This window comes from Anopheles arabiensis, chromosome 2 (assembly GCF_016920715.1).
Source record: "Anopheles arabiensis isolate DONGOLA chromosome 2, AaraD3, whole genome shotgun sequence".
Taxonomy (NCBI): domain Eukaryota; kingdom Metazoa; phylum Arthropoda; class Insecta; order Diptera; family Culicidae; genus Anopheles; species Anopheles arabiensis.
Window position 1 is genome coordinate 98,664,750 of NC_053517.1, and position 24,119 is coordinate 98,688,868.

Here is a 24,119-nt window from a genome sequence, read left to right on the forward strand (position 1 = left end):
ACGCCCTGCGTAGCCTATTTATTGGGCAAACAAATCAAGCACATGCTAACCAGCGCCCGGGGGTATGCTAAACGTTGATTCGATAGGCCGGCATTCGCAAAATAGCACAACAAACAAGGAATCACAACAGAAAGAGAGAAAAAAAGAGTGAATCTGTTTAACAAATTTGTCTTGTGTGACACAGTCCAACGGTGGGGAAAGATTTAAAGAAAGAAAATCGCATCGTCGCACTGTGGCATGTGTCTGGCATGTGATGATGTGTTTAAAAAAGAAGGTCCCTCATCTTCATTTTGGACAGCGTAACAAACTCATCCACTCTGGCCAAGGAAAAAAAAAACAACTTTACCGCGAGCAAAACCGCGTACGATCATTGAACCGCGATCAAATTCTATGGAACCGTCAGCGCTCGTCTAGCGGTGTGTGTCATTGGTCGTTTGTGCATTTTGTTGTTGTTGTTGTTGTTGGTTCAGCTCAGCCATTGTGGATCGCAATCAGAATTAGACCCTGACGGCTAGACGATAAATATTTTCGGCCCGTTTCGCTCGCTGCATGTACCCCGCCCAAGGCCCCGTAGGACCCCGAAGCATTTGTTGCTGTCATCGGATGCGAGCCATAAAGATTGCCATTCCGGGGTTTTGGTGCAGTAAATTATGTTGTTAGGTGCGGACCCGGGAGCGTCGGAGGCGCAAGTCGCGTATGACATGCCGTGCAGCTATGGAGGTCAATGTCTAAAGTTTCAAACAAACTAACCGCGATACACAGACACAGAGGAATAAAAGAATGAACTGTTACGTCGAACAGTGAAGGTTCGTTGCCTAACGCACAAGTAGAACCTTTTTTGATAGGGGAATAGCCGCGGACGCCAAACCGATCCGATCACAATCTACTTGAGGCTTCTTAAAGTGTGTTTGCGTAGGGATTTCCCTATCATCTTGAAACGAAATGTTGTTGTGAATATATATATCAATACAAACAGTGTCCTCCAGTGAAACTCTGCAGTCAGCCACTATACACCACATTTGCTTGCATTGCTCGATCGTGCCCGCTCTCATCCACGTAGCACCAAACAACAAAAACAAGGGGGGAAATGCATTGGAAAGTGCACGTAAAACCTTTTAACCATCGCTCAGCTCCACTCTAGAGAGGGCTTCGGTTTTCGATTGCTCAGCCTCTTAACGGACACAAACGAGCATGATGATGGTACGTCGGGTGTAAATCCATCTTAGCACAACCGTTCCCGTGCGGCCGATAATCGACTGGCACCGGCAAGGGTTCTTCCTGAAAGGTAAAGCAATGCTTAAAGTGCATCGGCTGCCCGTTTGCCGAATGGGTCTTCCCTGATCGGACGGGTAAACAAGTTGTTTCTTGGGATGCGATAAGTCCCCGAGCGGTAAGCGGGAATCGGTCCAGCAAACGGAGAACGACACGTTTAACGAAAATACCAATCAAGGGGAAGGCACACACACACACACACACACACACACACACACACACACACACACACAAGATGATGGAAAATATTGAAGGAAATACATCATGCGCACAGGCACGAAAAAGGAAAGACCAACAACTTTGCTCCAGAGCTCTCGACGGACGTGCAGCGCAAAAAAAGGAACGTCTAGGTGCATTCTGTGAATGGGGAGCTGAATCGTTGATGAATGAATGAATCAACCTCCACCAGTTTGTTTGGATTGAGGTTTCCCGATGATCTTAGGGGGAAGAAAGCGCTGTGCTGGGGAGAAAAAGTGGCAAAACCGGAAAAGTGACACCTTCGTATGCGTTACGAGGTTGCGTTTGCTTTTTATGGTCAATGCGCAGACAACGCCGACAAGACGGCGACGGTGACACGACGATGAGCATCGATTGTATGTGTAGTACATTGATGCTTTCCTGTCAAAGAGTTATTGTAGTTTAAGACAGCGTAGATCGGTCCATTTCTGCATTGTGCTTTATTTAGAAGATGGAGTGCACAAACATTACAGTAAGTTGACTTAAAAAACAGTAGCTTGAGTCAGGCATTATTGTACATCGCCTACTACCTAGATCGATCGTTAACTTCCTCCTCCAATAGCTGATGTCGACCAGATGGCCTAATTTAATCCACAAACAAAACCACACGAAGTTGGTAGTGCTTATTGGAGAACACTACATGCAACTTCCTTTACTTGACCTCTTTCTACCTCGAAGCGGATTAGTAATTAAGAACGGCACCGCTGCTAGCTGCAACTACACTGAAGCATCTCTTCCAATTTGTTTCCATATTCCATTTACATCTGTTTGATCAGTCAATTAGGAAGCATCTTGTAACGCAATGCAATGTTGCAATAGTTGTGCCTGTCCATACTGGAACCGTGGACTACACCTTCCAATAACTCCGCTTGTGTCAAACTAGGGGCGACATCCGCTCCGAAGAAGTGCTCAAGCGTAAGACCCAACGGGTAAGATACTTTTAGTGAAGGAGCAGAGTGGTTCGAGTGTTTCGGGTACATCGTGGTCTTCATCGACTGGGGACGTTTCGATCGTAAATTGCTTTGTCGTAGCGTTCCGAACGAAAGTGATCGTTCGACTGCTGGTACGGTAGAAGGTGCAACCTGCGCGTTAGCCCTACCATACAACGGTCCTGCGAGGCTGCCATTGCAATTATTCCACTGTGTTCCACACGAGTCTGGCAAGCCGCGGTGGGTGTCGAAGTCTGCGGAACGGACTTCGTGGTAGGCTTATTAAACTTTGACAGATCACTTGTTTGACGGGGGCCCGTTTGACAGGTCGTGCAAAACGGTGCACAATTGCATAAATTAGCCGCGGCGTACCGTCGCAGTATGGACTGTGCGCGTTTGCTGTGCCCGACGCGTTTGTTGCCGTTGTTGTTGCGCACAAATTAATGGCATTCGACTGGCAAGCCTGGGAGAAACAAATATCCTAATCCCCCAAACACGGATGGTGACGAAGATAGGATCGCGCTGCACTGTTGGATAGATTTCATCACACGCAGTTGCATAATGGGGGGGATTTGCAATGCAACTCCGGACAACACCGGGCGGCTGTGTGCGAATTAAAATCAACTTAATTACGACGCAAATGACCCAATGCTGAGCCGGCCCATGGGTTGCGTTAGTTCTAAAAATACTAGAACATCTTGGACAGCTAGTTCAAGAGCGCACAAAAAGTGACCGCAGTCGTCGGTGATAACCCTTGGCTTTTAGTTGAGAAGAGGACGGTCTGTTTTTGCATTGGGACGATGATAATCAAACTCAAATATTTGTGCAGTTTGCTGCAACTACAGTGTGGTTGTTACAAACACGATCGTTACACTCGTTGATCTTGACATGCATTACAGGAAAACAATACCAACGTTGGAGCATTTGTGTGTATATAGAATGGAAACACGATTCAGTATGAACTTCCCTTTATAGTCTTAGTACAATGTAAATCATTGGGATGCTATGTTCAGCAAGTCAAATGTTGGCGCCTAAAGCTTACCGTGAGTAATTTTGATAACGAGCGAGTGAATTGATTTTGCGTTTTGAGATCATGACATTGGTGATAAGGTTTTGCAGAACGTTGTTAGTAGCTTTAAAATGGTTTGTTTTTTTGGAGTGTGCCCACTGTCTCGAAACCGTTTCAGACGGACTCTGTTTTGACATGAATCATTCAAACACTGCTCATGGGGTGATGATTTATTCCATCCTTCATGGAGTGCCGCTACAGCAGCAGCAGCAGCAGAAGCAGTAACAACACAAGAAAGGCAATTCGTTCATGAACAAATTGAAAATCAATCGCACGCTTGTCACATTTGGTATGTTGTCCGTCGTAGAAGGCGAGGTAGTTCGTTTAACACCGTGTTTTTCTCACGCTTTTTTCGACCGGAGCCAGCTCGTGCTGGCATCCAGCTACAAGGCTGGGCAGCAATAGAAGGAAACCTACGGAAGTGCGCACAGTGCAAGATGTTCCGTAAATCCTTTACAGTTCAGAGACTCCTATCTGGTGTTGGAACATTTATTGGAATCAGATAACACGCTAGACGAAGAGGTGATTGGAAAATTAATTAGAAACTTAACCGCAAGCTGATCGATGAGATGATAGATTTCTTAGATCAGTTATCAGAAATTCCATCGCTTACCTGACCGAAATCGAAAACGAGCAATAATTTATGACGTAAAAGCGCAACCCCGTTCGTGTCGTGCACTTTGAGCAACTGCCCTGGCCACGGCAAGTTTCAGCCTCTGCGGGCAAATAAATCAATAAATTGAAACTGAAAGGCAGGTTAGTAAAGGGGCAGAGCAAGGCATGCACACGCCTATGCCACGTCTGCCGGGGTGCGTCTATCAGAGGCTTCGAGGCGGGAAGATTTATTGATTTTGCCTTCCGGTTTGCGGCAAGAAATGCATCCCTAAGGCCACGTGCACCGACACATTCGATCGTCGAAACGTCGATCAACGTTGTGATCGTGATCGGGACCGACACACATACATTGTCTATCGGGGGTGTCTCCCCGCGTTCTCTATCGGGCGCGGGCAGTGATATAAAACAGAATCACTTATCGATTGCAGCCGATGCACATTTACATCGATGGATGGGATGGCGATGGGTGAGCTAATGCACATTCCAGTTCATTCCAGCTTTCTGCCAAGCCTAGACCGATTAGCTCTCTCGGGCACAATCGATAGGATCATAAGTTTGAAAAGCAAAAAAAAGTAGATTGAAAAAAGCCCTCGATTGCTGGGTCGAGATCGGAGATCGAGGGCAGTAAATTAATCGCTCTAATGATTTAATGCCCCCCCCCCGCGTGAACGGGATCTTTTATAGTTTTTGGCCCCGAAGCCCCCGTATCGAGAAATCACTTACCAGCTGCACCGTCCGAGGGTCACAAATCCTGCCCGGCACGCGCCTTAGGGAGTGGAACCGACCTGAGTTTGTTGGCGCTATGTCGTTGCAAAAAAGGCCAATTGGTACCTACCAAAAATGGAACACATAATTGATTTTAGCCCGGCTTGTGCAGAAACGAACTCCACGCTTGCGTCGTCGTTGTCGTCGTCGTCACAAGAGCCGATAAGTAATACCAGCGTGAAGGGAGTTTCTTGCTTGCAGGGATCAGTACATTTTATAAAGATCAAATTCCTAGGCGGTGTGTGTGAGTGGTTTTACTTTTGCGTTCTATACAACCTCATTCCTCTCCAGTTTTGCCGCAAGAGTTTGAACCGATCGCTTGTCCTTCCTTTGCGCAGCATGGACCGTATGCGATGACAGTATTGCGCCGCATAGCAGTTTTTTTTACTCTTCATCTTGCGATCGCCTTTATGTCGTTGCGTCGTTGCGTCATTAGCGTTTCTTTGGCGTAATTATATGAATTATTAATATTATCGATCACGGTGGGGACGGAAACAGCGACAGGGAAGGTGCGGGAACTGAGCGCGCCCTGCGGATGGTGTAACGTCGTCGTGGACGGAAAAGAACTCCAATCAGAAGTTCGGGGAGGAAAATTGATTGCTTTCGGAATGTCCGCTGACGTTTCTTTGTGTCCTGTTTGGTGTGTGTGTTTCTGCAGGAAGGGCCGAGAATACCGAGCCAAGGCAACATATTTGCAGCAAACACTTTGCTTTACTTATGCGCGTGCGGTTAGTGTGGCTTTGAACTAATATGCGTGCGATGCTGACAATTAGGCACTGCCATGATCATGACGTGCTATAAACACATACCGACGGTGTCATGTTGCTTTGATTAGTACAAAAACTGTGCCCAGCGATTGATCAATCACCAGACACGATTTGGTGACATAAACAAGATCGTAAAATCCGTTCCACCTAACACTTTTCCTCGACACTCTTTATGACATCATTTCACGCTCTTCAGCAGGCTCGTGAATGTGAAAACAAAATTTGGCACCTTGGCAGGCAGCCATCGGCGTTCACACTTTCTCTCGCTGGCATTTCGCATAATTAACCAGCGACACAGGTTAAATGAGAAACGATCGTTCTTGTTGTACCATTTTTTTTTTTGGTTTTGTTTCGGCCGTTGGGTTGGTTAATTGAACTACTGCATTCCTACTGCCTACCTGTCCGTTTAATGAGCTCCATCACTTAAGCCAGGAAGGTGATATCGTATCAATGTAAATCGTAATCGATGCACCGTTTGCAGGCTTGGGCGATGCTGGCGGGCGAGGCCTGTAATATGATCATTTGACAGGTTTGCTCCTGATTAAACTCCAAACCTGTCAAACTACACTGTCATCATCACTGCCCCGGGCCAATGCTCACTTGCGTGCGGTGCCACCGTACGGCAAAAAAAAAAAGATTAAAGGTTCGTATTCCGCCGTACAGCCGTCTCATTACAGCCAGCATTTTGTTGCAAACTGCTTGCAGCTGCGGTGGGAATGGTGTTTGCCAGAGAAATCCATGCCTCCATCCATGGCTGCAGCTTATGCGCTGGTATGTAATTTCACTTTATCGCGCTTTATTTGTCATTTCAATTAATCGCACGCTTGATTCGCGCCCGCCGTATGTGCCCGCATGGGTAGTATAAAGCCAAAAGGAAAGGAACATGCTTGTACCGTCTTAACTTCACTCGTAAACGTAAGCAAAAATGTGTCGCGCTCCTCCTGGATCGGGACTCCCGTGCGAGGTGAAGTGAAGAAGATTTGCTTATTAATTTAAATTATCATTCGGCATGGCTGAGGCAGTGGCAGTGAAATATGAGCCAGCTCCCCCACCGCCCGGCGGGCATGTTTTGCGAGAAGATTGAATCTTTTTGCAGCAACCCGTGCTGCAGCAGGCTGAAAGGGAGCGTCGTGCTCGCCCCTGGGGGTCCGTTTGAAGTCCGACGGATGGCGGAAATCGAGAAGCACACACGATCATCACCAATGAGCATTAAATTGAAGGGGGAGTTCGGGTGTTGGTAGCATAAGTGATCGCCCGACAGTGGGGTGGTCTTCTTGCGAATGACGAGTGCGTACTGGTGTGTGTGTGTGTGTAGTTGGACGGGTTGAAGACGTTGGACACTATCAGCCACGGTTCATCTACCCTGCTGTTCACCCTTGCTACCTACACGCGCCGAGCAAACGATCCGTGCGTGTTTCGACTACTATTGGGCGACTCTACCGCCCCAAAAAAACACACACACACACAGAAGGGTTACTGATTGAGATGCTTCGATAGCAACGGTGAAGGCTAGGCTTTTGCTGTGGTGGGTGGTATACCGGTGCCGAATTTTACCTTCAGCACGCCTTGTTAGGGCATATCTCATATTTTCGATCAGTGGAACGACGAAATATGAAATTGTGAAAACAAATAAAACGGTGAATGATTGTCACATCGAGTACATAAATTGCTACCCTTGCGTCCTACCTACTTCCCACTGGCCTCTGCCCAAAGCAGCCTGGCTGCACAGTGGCATTAATTAATTTCCAATACGCCTACAAATTAGTATGCTTCCGAAGCACACCGAACAAATTTTCCCCAGCAAACAGATCGCCGACCTAATGTGTGTTATGACGTGATCTCTGTCCAGCTAAACCAAACCGTGTGAGCGAAGAGCACGGACCGATGTGGTGCAGATTAAGATATAACGGTCAGCTAGAGCCAAGCTAGAGAGTGCATTAAAAGGGGAGCAGCGCATCTGTCAGCTGTGCTGGCACTGGCAAAGATGCATAATTTAGCAATTTGCTTCCACACACTCCAACACACACGGGGGTGCACTTTACCTCGCCAGCGTCACAATGAGTGCGTCATTGGAGTGTGTAGATTGTCAGACACACATCTAGCCGTCTGGCATGGCCCATTCCCAAGCCAACACACGGGATTCGGGCAAGGGAGAGAGAGCAAAATAAATACAATTTATTGTAATGATCTGCCCTTACGGGCGAAGATGGGGAGCAAAAGTATCGCATTAAAATGAATTAGTAAAGCCGGTGGCTGCTGGAAGTGGAACGATAATTAGTGGAAGCGGTCAGATCATTTCGATAGCGTATCGAAACTACCGTTAGAGGATGGTGGGACGCACTGGTTTAATGGAAGCCGCGTGTCTTGTGTGGGCCTTGTAGTTCTTGCATTTGGGCATTCTGGAGCATTGAAAGAAAGTAAAGTTACTTAAAATGTTGCCATAGTGTAACTGATGTGCATTGCATCTTAGTTGATTCTGTACATTCTTTCTGACACATTATAAAACGCAAATAGTTTTAATAAATAAAAGCAACCCATCGGAATCATGAGCTCCAAGCCGCGAGACGATGAGAATTGCGTCGAACGATCTTTATGAAGGGCATAACCATGTTTTAAGCTGCACACAGTGACAACGAATTCGGGGCGCCATCTGGACAGAAGACGCACGAACAAAGCGAGAGATCCATTCACATAATGTGCTAAATACAGTTTAGGGCGGTAGTTTTGTGTCGTCTTTCGTTTCACTTAACGATTTATCATTTTAATTTCATTTACCCTCCGCGGAAAGGTTCTTCCAGTGACAAAGGATTTATAATTGGTGCCAAGCATGTGTGTGTGTGTGTGTGTTCGGGTGCCTGGTGTCGCGGTTTCCCTCGACCGACCGCAAGAGTCGTTTGGCTAAAAATAACACCCCTACAGGCGAAACTCAATGAAACTCCAGCCCCTTTCTTTGTGCGGGTGGGTTCTCTCGATGCGATTTCCGCACCACGCTTTCGTACCACATCTCATTCATGCGCGCTCGCGAATGAGCCACGATCTTCAAAGTACGTGATCGTGTTTGCATATTTTTAGGTGCCGCGGAAAATAGCACTAACCAACGGGTAACGGGTGTAAATAAATAAAGAGAAAAGTCGGTGCCCGCTATTCGCAATGTTCTGTGGATGCCTTTGGCACAGCATGTCGCACAGCGGGCGGTTAATTATGTTGCATCATGTACGTTTAGTGGCTCTTTATTTCTGAGCCACTCGCACAGAGCGGTACTGCTTCCTTTCCTGGTGGTTAGTGCTGGTGAGATGGTCGCGGACGGTGCCTTGACCTTCGGGCTGTCCATTTCCATTCTAGCTCACCCTGGCTCTGTATAAGGAGAGTGCGAAATTAACAACAAGCTCCATGGCGAGGAACCACAGTACGTTACCTTTACGCATTTGCAATGCGGATATCGCTACAGATATGCTCCGAGAGCCAGCGTAAAATGTTACATTTCCGCATGCTTTGGTATGCTATCTGGTATGCTTAACATTATCGAGCTTATCGGGAAGAGTAACTGTACACACATATGTCCATAACATGATGCACTAAGCATGCGTAATTCATACCCGGTATCGATTTACAGCTAAAGGTTTGCTTGCAATACAATGTTTCGACTAAACGGCACGCGACTGATAAGGATGACTGGCGCCCTTGGATTAAAAGGGGATTGAATTCGTCGAATTAACTTAGCTGCTGTTTTGGGATTTCTGATTCTGACCGTTTTATCAGTTCTCGCTTCCCATATGGACAATATCGATTAATGAAATTATCTTCACTCTCTTACTCCTTCCACAGAGCAGACGGGAACATCTTCCTAGGCCCACGTGTGTACGTTCCATTTGCACTCAGTGTAGATGCCTACCAGTTTGGATCACAGTTGACCCAGTTGACAGGCGTGTCTCCAATGTGTAACTGCGCCCGGCAGTTGTGTGGTGTCCTGCCCGTCAACAGCGCGCCACAGTGAGGAACGGCGAGTGCGGTGGTGGTGAAGATTTATGCAACCGTAACATCGGAAGCTGTCCCGATTGAAGGTGTGTGTGCGGGTACACGTGTGTTTGGTACGAAAGAAGAAGCAGCTGGCGGTAAGATGAGTTATGTGCGCCACACCACCGTAGCTGCCGTCTGTCTGCCAGTTCTTGTGATCATTCTATGGGTTCCAGCATTAGAGGTAAGTTGTTGTGTACACATGTTTTCGGGGTTGTTGTTGTTACTTAGCTGTGTACTCATTTCGGATCGCTTGTTTACACTGCTGTAGTGCTGGTGCCGCGCTTGTGAGGAAATGCAACCGAGGTGCCAAGATAAGAACGCCCATCACGCAATGGTACCCCGGTGGTGGAGTTTACGATTGCGCTCTCGGTCTGTGGGCTTTCAACACCACGGGAGCTATGGCTAAGAGATAAATGTACTTTAATCCTTTCTCCACCCAATCTTTTCCACTCCGTACGGCCGAGTGCATACATCTTAAGCGTACGCAAATGTTATTCTAATGCAAATACGTAGTACGGTGCGTTTACTCCGGTGTTAAGCTCCAAACTGCCTGGTGCTGTGATCTTTAAACACACATTTTACATTTATCGTGCCCCCCTCCTCCCGGTTGCAATGAATGAAAGAAGTCTTTGAATGCTGTGGGACTCACCAGCAGAGTGCCACTTTTACGCTTGAGAGCGTGAGCGCACTCATCAGCAATATGGCATCAAATGAGTCGATTAATTTATGCACCCCTAATCATGTCCATTTGTGCCCACGAGCTCGCGAGGCAGCATCCAACCTCAAATCCACCACCACTACCATCATCTCTGTGTCTGCACATTCTCACGCTTCAACGAGCGCAACGGCCGTCGTCCGCAACTTCCCATTCCGGGATCGTTTCGTGTTGAACACGATTGTTTTCGCAAGATTATCTCGCACTCGTTGGCGTTTCATTTCTTTTTAAATGTTTCGTGACAAGAAGAAATTAATTGTCACACGTTCGCTTTTCCCCGTGTCCGCTGTCCTGCCCCGACTGTGGCAGGCCGGGAACTGATTTGCACAGTTCGTGATGCAGTTGCAATTGCAAATTCTTGCACTGCAGCTGTGGGTCATCGGGAACGGAGACCAGGCACGAGCAAATGCGAGCAGATGCTTCGCAGATGAACCTTTTAATTACACTTTGCTGGTGTGGTGCTGTGGAAAGGAAGGTTCTTTTCGCAGCATTACTGAAGCATAGCGGACCTCCGATGAATGCAGATGGGTAGTATGGCCTGGCAGCCGATCGTAATGGATCGTTTGATTTGAATAAAGCCATCTATTGAACCGGGGAGTGGGAAAGCTGCATTTCGTTCGATACGCCAGTACTCGATAGATCGCGAGGGTGAAAGTTCATTGAACTTGAATGCAATTCTGACGATCGCAATACTGCTTTGTGCAAAGGTTATGAGAACTGCGCTCGGTATCTCACATTCATGGAACAAACCTTCCGCATGAGTCATTAAAGGGCGAACGTTGCTGGATGTTTGGAAGCAGAGGATGATCATTTCCACACATTAAAAAAATCAACCGAAATCAACCACACATTACTCAACCAAACTTTCGCTCGAGCGCCTTAATTACCGTTTTCAACAAGAGGGAAATGTAATGAACCTTGCACACGCCCCGGTAGGAGGAAGTGTGGCCATAAGTCACGCTCCCGGGCGTGGAAGGAAGCAGCACTGAAGCTTCCTAGCCCGAACTGCGTGTCTGCTTCTCTCCGGGAAAACATGATACGCCACATTTAACCTGTCCCATCATCAGGGTCCACATTGGCAACCAACGATTTCCAAAAGTGTCCCCAACTCTTCACGAATGTTGTCCACATGCGATTGTTACGTCGTGTGTAAAGCGAACATTTTCACCTCCGAGACGGAGGGACTGGACTGGCGAGACAGTGTGTCACTGTTTTTCCCACTCCCCACGAACCATTTGCCATTTGTTTACGGAGTGTCTAGTGTTGTGTCTTCCGGTTGGTTTTCTTTTATTGTTGTTGTTCTTGCCCAATTTCCCACACACTGCATTACACAGACACACACACACACATGCAACCGGTGGCGTTTGGTGTACGTCATTCGTCTTCCGATGGGAGGCAAATGTGTCCATCTGTCAGCCAGCCGTCACAACAAGATCCAGCTGGAATTTGTGTGAAGTTATGCATGTTCTACGCGACGGTGCGTTAAACATTCGTGTTAAGCAGTAAACTGGTGCGAGTGTGTGTGTTTATGAAAATCCCCCGAACTAATCTCCCTTGTAAGCCTGTTGTGGTCTGGTGATAATCTACCGCTTTACAAGATTGGTAATAAACGGGAGTTGAGATTGGAGATCATTAGGAGTTTGGGAATTGGAGACACGTGGCAATTCAACATAGGTTCTGAAGCAAGGTAGTTTATGGTTGTTTCTCAGTTTTTAAGAATAACTCATCCCTTGTCACTCGAGAAGTATTTGTTAACCTGCGAACTTTCGGAGCGAAAGAAGAGATACTTGATATTTCCATACTTTATGGCAACTGATTGACCTTAACCGGAACGCGTCTACTCCTACCCTTGCGGGTCATTCCTCGAGGTTGGCTTTTACGATCCAATCCGATTATCATCGTCTTATGGCACGACGATGATCACGTTGTTCACTGGTTTGCTTATAGTGAGGTGCAGCTGAGGTTTGGTTTTTATGAAGATGTTGCAACAGCACGAACAATCAACTGCTGCTCCACACACTCTTTTGCGGGTGGTGTGCTTGGTGTTGGCTAAAATCCTGAGCTTACGTTGGGCGCAGATAAAGTGTCTGAACGTCCATGAACGGATATGACGGATTGATGGGCTGTGGGGCTTTACTGCCATGTTTGGCGAAACAATCCGCCGGTTATCCACCGGCAAAAGGGAATGGGTGGAAAGAGTGACCCCACCCGGGGGACAAGAATGATTGAGTTCGTATGCCGAGGCTGAGCCATTCTGGGTGAGAGGATCAATTTGGTGTGAACATATTTTTCACTCACCTTCTGCACAAGACGATCTGCAATGGGAAAAGGTTACCTTTTCTTCGTGGTAGTAATTTTCTACGATCTTTGCATAAGTTCCAATTACATTTAAGGACAGAAAATAACACTTTGAATCCTGTTTATGCAGCAATGTTCGATGTTGAATGCGGTTCTTTCGGAATCGTTTGTGGTCTGTTTTGCGAATCTTCTCAGTTCCGGTACATTAATAAAGAACAGATGATTCTCACGGAATATAATTGTAACTATTTTCGTTAGACAGAAAGAGTTGTGGTTGTACAAAAATTAACATTCAACACAATTTTCTCACTCTGGAAGGAGTCACCAACAGAATGATAATTCAACAAATTGTACACTAGATGAAGAATTTTGCAGATTATCACATTTAAAAGCCGCACGGTGACTGTGAGGATCTCACGGGAAATAGAGGAGCGCCTCTGCGCAATCTAAATTGAGCGTGATTAACGCCGCGTTAACCGCGGACGGAAATAATTGTGGCTAGACGAAACACGTCAAAACAATTTTAGCCAATCATCATAAATAAAAGCCACACAAAACAGGACAGGACGGAAGATGAATTCCGCATGCTGCTAGTCACTGCGCCTACAAGTTGCGTATTCCAGTGATCAATTAGAGGAGAGAGTGAGAGAGAAGCAGAAACGTTTTTGTACTATTGCTGCGCTTAAAATGCGCTTTCCTTTATTACCCCCACAGAAGGCTAAGCTAATGAGGGAAATGGTGAGCGTTTGCTGAAGCATTTTCGTACGAAGCATACGCGGTGGTAACGATCGTTTAAATTAATGTTCGATTTAACATACCAAATTACCAATCCGCATACGATCACGAGGCACAGGTGTTTTCCATCATTCCGGTCTCTTACCTTACCGTCATTACCAATCACAGGGCGGGAGCGGGGAAGCCCGCCCCAAAACGTCGAGTGAAATTCGACACATCGTGGGACACCAATTAGAGAGACGTGTTTTTCTTTCCAGCTCCAGCACAGTTTCCCCCTTGTGGCGTGATTTATCTGGCACCTCACCAACGCCAAGTCTGCACACGACACGCACCCGTGGTGAATTATGGAACCAGAAAATCAGACACCAATCAGAACGATTCCGTTACTAGAAGCAGAGAGGTTAGAACGGAGTGTGTCCAACGCAACACACAGGAGCACCAACAGCAACTGGGGGTTTAAATTAAAGTCCCACAAAGTTGCCCTCGATGGCGGTGATCGCTCGAGGAGATTTATTTAGTTGCGCCAACAAATACGTGGCACTGCATAATGAAGTTTATTCGGGTGCTTAACCAACAACAACAACAACAGCGGTGTGATGCATTTCGGATGTTTATTAGACTTGTAGGAAGAAAACCCCCGTGAAGGAAGGCCCCTGATTGACAGAAGACTTCAGTTCGGTCGGTACTGGTTTTGGGGCCCGACCCCAGATGACTGTTTACAGTCTCTTTTTTTACGATGGAACGGCGGGGATGGCCTTCCGTAAACTATCTTTAATTATTTTCTTACCACGACACGACGATGCACGTGCTGTTGCTGCTGGTGTACTACTATTGCCGGTGTGCCTGCAACAGAGTGTTTTTGTGTGATAAACAAAGTAACAATGTATTTTAATTACTCTGACGCTCTATGCGATTGTGTTGGGAAAGCAAGGGGAACAAGTAATTATACAAAAAAAAAAAACAGTATTACCTACATTATGTAATGTACTCGTTTAAAGTGATTTATTTCCCCATTTGGGCGGTACTTAACCTTTTGCCTAGATTGTTTATTTAACGATTTCTTCACCCATTCCGGCCCCATGGATTTGGGCAAAAAAAGGGGGAAGAAAAAGTTTATGAATTTTTAAAACGAATGCTCATCGAATAAATTTGTCCAGAAATTGAAATTGCCGCATGGTAGGTGTGCTGCATTTAATTATACGATCGTGCGAATTATTGCACAAACCCCCTTATTTGCAGCGTGGAATATTAAAACGAAAGCCCCCGCTTTAAAACCACCCGCAGATGGGAAACTGTCCTCGCATTCACCGACCGTCAGGTTTATCAATAAATCTTAACGGACCCGCAAATCGAAGGTCCATAAAATCCATCGTTCCTCTCGTGGCAGTGTTGTGGTAGGTTCGGAAGACATGCTCGTGCGGAGAAGCATAACCATTTGCTTCGTTCCGTTCTTTACCAAGGCCTGTTGCCCGTTGAGTGGTTTGTCTCGTTTCAATTGCTTTATCTGTATCGGGCGGGATGTTTTTTTTTCTTCTCTGAACGATGGTAAATACTTGCTGACATATCGGTTTTGCGATAGGTGGTTCTTTCCACTTTTCTCGGATTCCGAAAACTCGGAAGGAATGCTTGAAAATGATTTATCGTAATGTTGGTCCATGTTGTCCCCTCCCTTCGTATTCCCGTTTGCCCCATTCACCAAACGCACCAGAATTGCCGGCGAGAGATGATAAACCCTAATTTATCGTCAATGAATTTCCAGCCTCGTGGTGTTCCCCCTTCCATTGCTCTGCAGGTCGGCAACAAGTCGGGTAATGATATGGGATAATAAATAAAAATAAATACACCTCGCCAAAGTGGAAACTGTTATTTTATGACGTTTTCATTCCGAATTCGTTCCACCACCCCCTTTTTCCTGCGCCAGTGTGGCCACTGCTGCCAATTTGTCTTTCCATTGTGCGCTTTTTTTTGTCCCTCCTGCGGGAAAATATCAATCCAAATGCGCACTGGGCAGAATACTTTTACAGCACGAACAAAAATACAGGGCAAAAAAAATGGCCAATTGCACGTTAAATTATGGCTTAAAGAGGTGAACAAACAACACTTTGGTTGCGTTGCGCTGTGGTCCGATTGCTTTTGCGCGATCGATGCCGTTTGTGAACTACTACCCCCGCCTGGGGGGGGGGAGTCATAAAAAAGATGGACGAAACCCGTTTCGTAACCTACTTCCGATGCGCATTCACAAAATAGGATGATATTGTTTTGGGCCGGAAATAACGGCAAGGAAATTAAATTAAATGCTGTTCTTTCGTTACGCTCGTTGCCACACAAGCGGGCAGGAGACGCTGAAGTGTTCTTTTTATTGCCGTTTAAGCGATGAAAGGTGTGCATGTTATGCGTCAAAGCGCACCAATGGCCCAAAGAGCCAACTCATAAACACGGCGCATGCAATAGTAAAAGATCGCGATCATGTCATCTAGATTGACGTGAGAAGCCCTCCCTTCAAGACACCGCCTGCCGGCTGTAGGGATAGGTACCGTGTTGGGAACGATTTTCAGGTCGATTTGATTAACAAACCATCCACAAGTCACAAGACACGTTGTTCCCCTGTCCAAACCTACAGCTTGACGCGCATAACGCGAGATGGCGCATCTAGTCCGGGCGCTTGTCTAGCAGCTATGCAAGCTCCAACTTTTGCATTCGAACACTTCTTCCTACCCTTAAACGAGAGTGATTTGAATTTTGCGAGACGTGCGTCACATCATGTTCCTTCTCCCCCTTCCCTACTCCACTCTCTCTCTCCTGCCTGTCAGTCACAATAACAATAAGCCCTTGTTTCTTCTCTGCCATTCCCCAAGCGGAAAACATGCGCGAGAGAAACACACGCGCACACTAGCGCTACACCCTAAAAAAAGTGCAATATATTAGCAGCGGTTACAGGTATTGCACACCCATGGGGACACCCCCTTCGCACCCAGACCATGCCGGAACACACTGGCAACCCTTCCCTCCATTGCTGTGCGATCGGTTTCTATGTACAATAATCGCAAATCGGTGGGATCCGCACGAACGTCGCTCCGGTTGGCAAACGCCTCTATTCCGGAAAGTTCATTATAGTCTACCACTATCTGCTACCCCCCTCGAGCACAAATGCAAAAGTCTGGTACATCGTGCAGTACGGAGGCGAAAAACCCACATTCCAGCCGATCGGTCGGACGGTTTGGCTTGTTGTGCGGAGTCTGCTGCCAGTCACGATCAGCTCAGGACCGGGGGCTGGCGGTTGTGTGGATCAGATTTGGACTCTCCCGCAGCACTGCCGCTGTCGGGTTCACATTCCTCACGTAGTTTTGCATACTGCTCGTTGTGCTTGGTGGCGATGGGGGTGATTTTTCACGTGACGGTGTAGGTCTCCCGCGCGAGGAAAAGTGGTCGCATACTAATTCGATTTTCACGCGCTCGCGCACACAGTGGGTTTGACGACGTGCCGGAATTTTTTGTGTGTGATCCAACGCAATCGATAAGGAAAAAGGGTAGGGAGCAATGCGAAGAATGCGTAAACAGTGAGGGACGATTGAAGTTACCCGATAATGGCCCATTGGACCACCCATTGGATGAATACGCAAAAAAAAGTCTGAAGAAATGTATTCCTTGGGACATATAAATTCACTTTATAAAACCACCAACATTCTCATTAAGTTTGCAGACGCCAATAACCTCTAGCTCGTACTCGTAAGCGACATTTCACATTTTAATGGCCGGAAGCGCATGGTCCGCGAATGTCGTTTAATGAATGCGGATTATGGCCATTCTTGTCCAGTATCCGCTGGGAAAGACACAATTTATGGTTTGCTTTCTGCTCTGCGGCGTATGTTTTACGCATTAAGGCACGACTCGGCGGCATCGTGTCATCGGTTTAGCAAACAGCGAGCGGCTCAAATTCGCCGCCAGCCGAGAAACATTGTGTTCACTCCGATCAGTCCGATGATCACTTCCTGGGACTACTGGGCCCATGGGGAAGGAAATGCTACGTGCGTAACGAAAGCCTACCACGCATGATTGATCTCTATTGGGGCGAGCATTGGGTTGGTAAAAAAGGCAAAAAAAAAAGAAATAGCATTTGCAACGGTGGCTGCACTTTCGATCCACTCCACTTTGGTGCACAATTCCCCGCGTGCGCCTGGAACCGAGCGGAGCTAATGCGGTTTGTCTTTGACACTTTCTGCGACACGCTTGTTGAATTGCTTACGAACCTTGGCGCCCTCTGGCCAGGCGTTGGGCAAAACAAGGAAAACCTGCGGTGGCGGCGGCAGCGTGCGGAACTTTCGAAGAAAGTGGCTGTGAAATCGATTACGGACCACCCCCGAACCATCAGATTGTCGCTGCTGATGGATTCCGTACTCTTCCAGCACGAGCACGCGATCTTGATCGTGGTGCTAGGGGGAATGGTTTACATTTCCCTGGCCCTAAACACACACACACACGCGAACGCTGGCCTTGATAGACGGTGGTGTTCGGACTACAATGCTTGTCTATAAATATCACCTCACTGTACTGGTTGGGTCTGGCCCTTCGCTCCACGAAAGTACGGTGAGGCCAGCCGCTAGCCGCTGTCGATGGGAGGATATCTTGAAGTAGTCCGTGGAAGAAGGCGTACTGTTGGACCACACAGCGAGCGGCTGACAGAGTGAACACTGGCATAAAACGGGCGTACGGTATCGATCGATCAAATACGAGCTGAGCTCGAGTTCTTCAAAACACGATCATATATCATATTTGCTAGCAGAGAGTGACGAGGTCGCTGGTGGAAGTCCTCCACACGCGTGCGGCAGCATTAAACGCAGAAGACGCACAGTTGTTGATAGCAAGACGATGCTACTAAAACGTAAGAACGTGGGGCGCAGCCGATGGGTTCTTGTCGCTGAATGGGTTTGTCTTTTCCATTGGTGTCCGTTTCCATTGCGTTCGTACAGAACCATCCACCGTCTGTCGGTCGTCAACACATGATCGTGGCAAGATCTTGTCTGGAAGACATGTGCATCCGCAGCGAAGCGGGATTAACTCTCTTCCGTGTCCTCTACTCAAGTCCCCCAGCTTTCGTTTGAGTACCGATCGCCGGACAGATAAACATTCTATCATCATCGATGACCTCTAAATCATAGGCATAGAATGCGGTGTGGATTCCTGTCCCGACGTCTCCTACAAGGGCATCCCCCGAACGAAAAGTTGTCGATAGGAACGAATAAAAACCTATTAGAGTATCATTTGATTTCAGTTTTCAGGTTTTCTGCCTCGAAGCAAAGGGGGCTCATTCCGTGTAATCTCCCCGGCCGCCCTTTTGTACGCATCGAACGCATCAATTAATCTTCCCCCCGAAGGCGAGGGGGCGGCCTGTTACGACTCTGCCCTCCTATGAATTATGCTGTCAGTGGGAGGAGAACGTGGATACACGACGTTGGGTTGGGAATTGTTTGGACCGGCAGCATTAAGATATCAATAAATCTGTTCCCTTTGGTAGGGCAGAATCCCGGTTTGCCGTATACCTAGGGGTGGTGAAGGAGAAAATTCTTGGAGTTCTCCGCCTCGCGGACAGATGGTGGATAATGGGTTAGGGTGGCTTGCGTCGCTGCAGTTTGGTAGCAGTTTCGGAGGGGCTGGATACCAATTATTTATTCTATTCTGGTAAGGTTGTTCGGGTCCGATTAGTGGCGGTGAAGTGGCATAAGAAGTTGTTAGATTTGTTGGATTATCGTTACAAAACGTTTGAGGGCAAACATGTGGCAAACATTTCCACACATTGCAGCCAAACGGTTTTTGGTTTGAGGTTGAACGTTTTCTGATGCGAAGTGGATACAGATGTAATTACGGGATGGGTTCTTCGATGTTTCAATAGTATGGATAGACGTTGCGGTCCTCTGGACCGGAGTTCTTAAACTTCTTCTCCAGAACTGTAGTTCGCCTGCTGATGAAACAATAAACTACTCACCGATAACTTTGTCTGACACATTGACCAATAGGATCGAAAATTAGGTTCCGAAAAATTATCATTTGATTACGGCCATAAGCATAAATTTGCTATAAAAACTCGCATGCTAATCGGGTGCTGCTCTCGATCTTCGGGACGTTGCACAAATTGGATCCCGGTACGGGGTGCCATAAAACTCTCACCGTCCCCGAGCCACAGACGTTGGCCACAGCAGCACCAAAACCCGTTCGCTTAATATGCACTAACATTTCCCTGTGCTTCAGGCGCGGTCAGTCACGACGCTGTCCGGACTATAACCGGAAATGTTGTCTTGCTGCTTCTTGTGATTTTTTTTTGGTGTATGCTTCCTTGCACTCCAATCTCCAACCTCCAAAGCAACAAAAAACAGTCAACACAATCAACGGGAAGGTATCAAATTTCTTTCCAATGCAAAAAAAAAATTTCGATGTTCTACGCGGAACATTTGCACTCCGTCTGCGAGATCTTGCCGCGGCGATAGGCGATCAAATATTAGAGTTCACGCACAGATGTGTCTGTGTCTGCGGACGGAGGGGGGGGGGGCATGTGTTGAAACATTCACACCGGGGGATATCTTCGATGTATAGATATCTTGTGCGAGAGCTGCATGATCTTGATCTCGGGCAGCAGATCTGGATCAGGCCCGTTTGTGCAAATGTGAAATGGTAAACTTCAACACACGCGGGATGAAGCCAACGAGGACGACGACGACGGCGACGATCGAGCTGAGCAAACAAACTAATGGCAGCGCACAGCCTCTCGAAAGGTCCGCGCTTTAAGATGATCATCGATTTTGTGTTTGTGTGTAGAGATAAAAAGTGCGATTAAGAAGCAGCTAGGCAGAAGATCAACAAGCGCACGAAGGGGGAGCAGGAAATGTTGCAAAACTAAAACATTCTACGGGGCGAAAACGGATGGCAAGATGGGATCGCAAGAAGCTGCACTGTGCGCAAATGACAAGTGAACAGAGAATGGTGGAAAGCGAAAACCAGGAGGGGGAGGGAAGTTTAAATATTTGAGTTCATAAATTTATGTAACACCTACACGTGCGGCTCGCCCGTTCCCGGTGTTCCGTGCGTTCACATCCGTTCAACCGTCCATTGCGTGGACGTGTAACGAGCGGAGCTGCTGCAGAAGAAGAGCGCGTAAGATACGCGGCGTTTTGTTTGAAATAAATGCAGCTGTCAAATTAATTTATCAGTGACAACATAAATTCGCGTGTCGCTTTCAAAATTTGCCAACAATGAGGGGCTGTTGTGTTGGAAGCGCGATCGTGGTACCAGTGTGGCGCTAGAGTGTTCGTTTCGGGGCAGTTAGATTAAGCAAACCTCTCTGCCACGGTCGTACCCGGTAAGGTCAGCTGATACAATCTAGAGGCACATCCCGGCAGCCTGTCAGCACCCGGAGACAATCAATACATGCACACATACACACGAACACACATGCGCGCGCAGACAATTTACATAAATCATTCGGCTTTCCCGGTCGATGAGCTCGCGGAGGATTGATTGAATTCCATGTCTCATTTTTGTTACTGTTTGGTTTGGTTCGTCGCGCGGCACTGATTGGATTCGTGCTGATTTATGTTCTATGCGGTGAGCATACACAACACGCACTCACACACACACTGGACACATGGAGCACGTGATCGAACACGAGGAATGGTGTTACGCGGAAGGCAAGTGTAATCTAGCTGTGAGGCATGATCGATGAATCGTTGACGATCGTGAGACCGCAAGACTGGGAAAAAGACCAAAGAGCAAATGCATAAATGTTTCCCAAAAAACTAGTGCCCTTGCGTGAAGAATGGTAGACGACACGCTGCGCATTGATTAGATTGGCGATGATGATGATCCGAAGTTCGAGGCCCGAACAGGTGTGCATGTATTGCCGTTAGCAAGTAATTGATCGTTGTGGTTGATAAGAATGCTGGATGAGCAGTTGCAGCTGAGGAGCTGCTGATTATTAACCCAAAACTGTCTATAAAATCAGGACCTCAAATCTCTGTATAATAATCAACGGTTAAGGTTGGCAGAGGCCGTTCAGACTTTAGGCTTCAAATATTGCATTGTTAATAGCTAAAGGCGAACGAAAGCCCCCATTTGTTAGAGGGGAAGGGATAATTTATCTTGAATTTTATGGAGTGACTTCTGGAGCGTGCAGAATTTATTCCCCCTTCAAGCTCGTGTGCGGCCCAGTAAGGCGGATCATAAAGTAGCCCCGGCGTCTAACTGTGTGTTTAGCTGGCTGAAACAAATAGACACACACACACGCACAAAAAATAGCACACTCAGCCGCCAGTGGCACCAGGATCGTAAAACCGGAGCACATCAAAATTAACACCATTTTCCCATTAAAACTGATGTGTCTAGTGTGCGCGCGCGCGCACGGACCTGGCAGGCAAAAACTGTCTTTACATGCGCCCAATATCCGCGTTGTGCGGCTTTGATCTAAACGCGACTCTAATGTGGTCTGACGGCTTGGGGTGGATTCCACGGGGCCCCTTTTCGAGTGCTAGAGCAAGGGAACGTCTAGCGTCCTGTCGTTGTGATTTTCTGCAATTTTGCTCAGTCATATTTTTGCCAATGGCTAAACGTTAAAACTTCGCCAACAAACGCGAGACTGGATGTTCAGCAAGTTGGGGGTACACGGTACAGGCGCCGTTCAACAGAAAAGAAGAGGTCGGAGACAAAGATGAGGTGAGAAGCATTTAAACAAAAAAAGACGCGGGTTCGGGTTATAAAGATAACGCGCTAGAGAACATGATGTTTTAGCACATAATTCAACGGGTCTTTAGAATGCGCCCGGCGCGCTGGTGAGGATTAGCGCGCATTATGAAGTTGTCTGCGTTTGAATTCTCATGCCGTGAAGCATAAATTTACATACATTACAAGCGATTTGTTTGCAGCCTATTTACTCCGGACTACAACCGTCCCGAGAGAACCGTGTATTTATAGCTTTTCGCTACTTGAGTGTCATCCGATATAGTATGCACTAAAAACGCTTACTTATAGATTGATTAATTGACTTTCTCACTCTCATACTTTGTGTATGAATATGGGGTGGACAAAAGAATTACAATACTTTACTGCTTCTCCCCCCCCCCCTCTCAGTCCGCTCTTCCGAAACGTGACAGCAACAACATTGCAAGCGTTCAAAATGTAAATTCCACCCGCGCTCCCCACGCCGGTGGAAGAATTTGGCCCCGGTCCGGCTAATGAATCTCCCGCCGGCTTTCTTATCGCCGCCCCTGTCATGTTGCAGTCATGTTCAAGGCTAATTATAAGCGAGCACACGACCATCGTCTAGAGATGGTGTGCACCTTCCTGCCGGTGCGGCGACGATTTTTAACAACGTCCGAGCAGATTGGGACGAAAACACCAATCTTAGCGTTGATTGTGTCCCAACCGTTTTCCACCGTTCTCCCTCTCACTCTCTATTAATTCAGCTTGTTTGGACCGGTTAGAAAATTGGTTCCCCTTCACCACACACACACACACACACACGCACTGGCGCCGCAAGTTTTCATTCTAAAAGAACACATAAATTTTATTCTCCTCATCCCTTTTTCTCCCGCCACACACGTCTTTCATCGAAAACGTTTTTCACTTTCACGCCAAGGGGGTCCAATTTTGCACCTTACTTTTGTGGACCGGCTGCGTGGTCCGTGACCTAGGGTTTTGCGTGATCGTTCAAGCCGTTTGTAGCGCGCCTCCCTAATGCGCGCTAATTCGTGATCTTGATCTACTACACACTTAGCAGGGCGATAGGACGCAAAAGGGCGCACACGCGTTGTTTATTTGTCGACGTGAACTGACCTTCGGTGGCATTTCGAAGCGTGTCATAACAAATATGCTGCCCTTTAACGTATCATCGATTGCGTTTGCGTTTTTTTTTTTTTGGGAATTATTGGGGCCGACTTGACCGAGCGCTCTGGCCAGCGTTTGGGTTTGAAAAATGTCCTCCACTCACTTTCATGCGGGAGTTATGCGCGATCTCTAACAACTTTTAATATCGTTTTGTAACCCAGGGAGTGTTTCTCTTTTCGCTTCCTTCCCAAAAAAAAAAAACACAAGCCATTTTTCATCCCGTGTAGCACCGTTTGTGTGTGTGTGTGTGTGTTAATGGTGACACGGTAACGAAATGGAAAGTAATGATCCTCCTCTTGCCCTTTGCTAGGCCCGTCCGAATGGCCGAATGGCGCGCGAACGAAGCCAACGAGTCGTTGTCGCTTTTGTTTGAGACATTCAGTAAGTGATCGCGAATCGCGAAACGGGGACAATGCAAACTCCCCTTAGGGGAGGAGAAGGCAGACAGACGTCTGTGAGACATTGGTTGGTAATAGACAAAAATGAAATGACCGGGAGAAAGTGGCAGAAGATGGCAAAAACAAAACACAAAACTCCAATACCGGACCAGAAAACATGTACCTGTACGGATTGGTGTAGCGATGAAAGTGATAGAGCAACGGGAGCAACTTCAAACTGGATGATGCTGTTAATAGAACAATACTTTCCAAAGGACGGTGTTCAATCGGACCTCACTTTTCATGTTCAAATTAATTCCTTTATCTTATAAATTGGAAGAGCAATTCATTTTCCTTTTTTTGTGGATACAGCCACACAACGCCCTCAGCCGTTAGACACTGTCTTAGACAAAGCGGCGCTTACGAAGGGCGCAACTCCACCGGCAGTAGCTCTTT

The 24,119-nt window shown here is 47.2% G+C and overlaps 1 protein-coding gene across 2 annotated transcripts in view; it reads left to right on the forward strand.

Moving 5' to 3' along the window:
• Positions 1-24,119, forward strand: part of LOC120893606 — a 35,737-nt gene that overhangs the window by 2,016 nt on the left and 9,602 nt on the right. Inside the window, exon 2 of one of the 2 annotated variants that reach the window (XM_040295594.1) lies at positions 9,480-9,852. In XM_040295594.1, the coding sequence (XP_040151528.1) occupies positions 9,772-9,852 (81 nt within the window). In that variant the 5' untranslated portion in view covers positions 9,480-9,771. The remainder of the gene's footprint in view (positions 1-9,479; positions 9,853-24,119) is intronic. The other variant, XM_040295595.1, reaches the window with a different exon arrangement.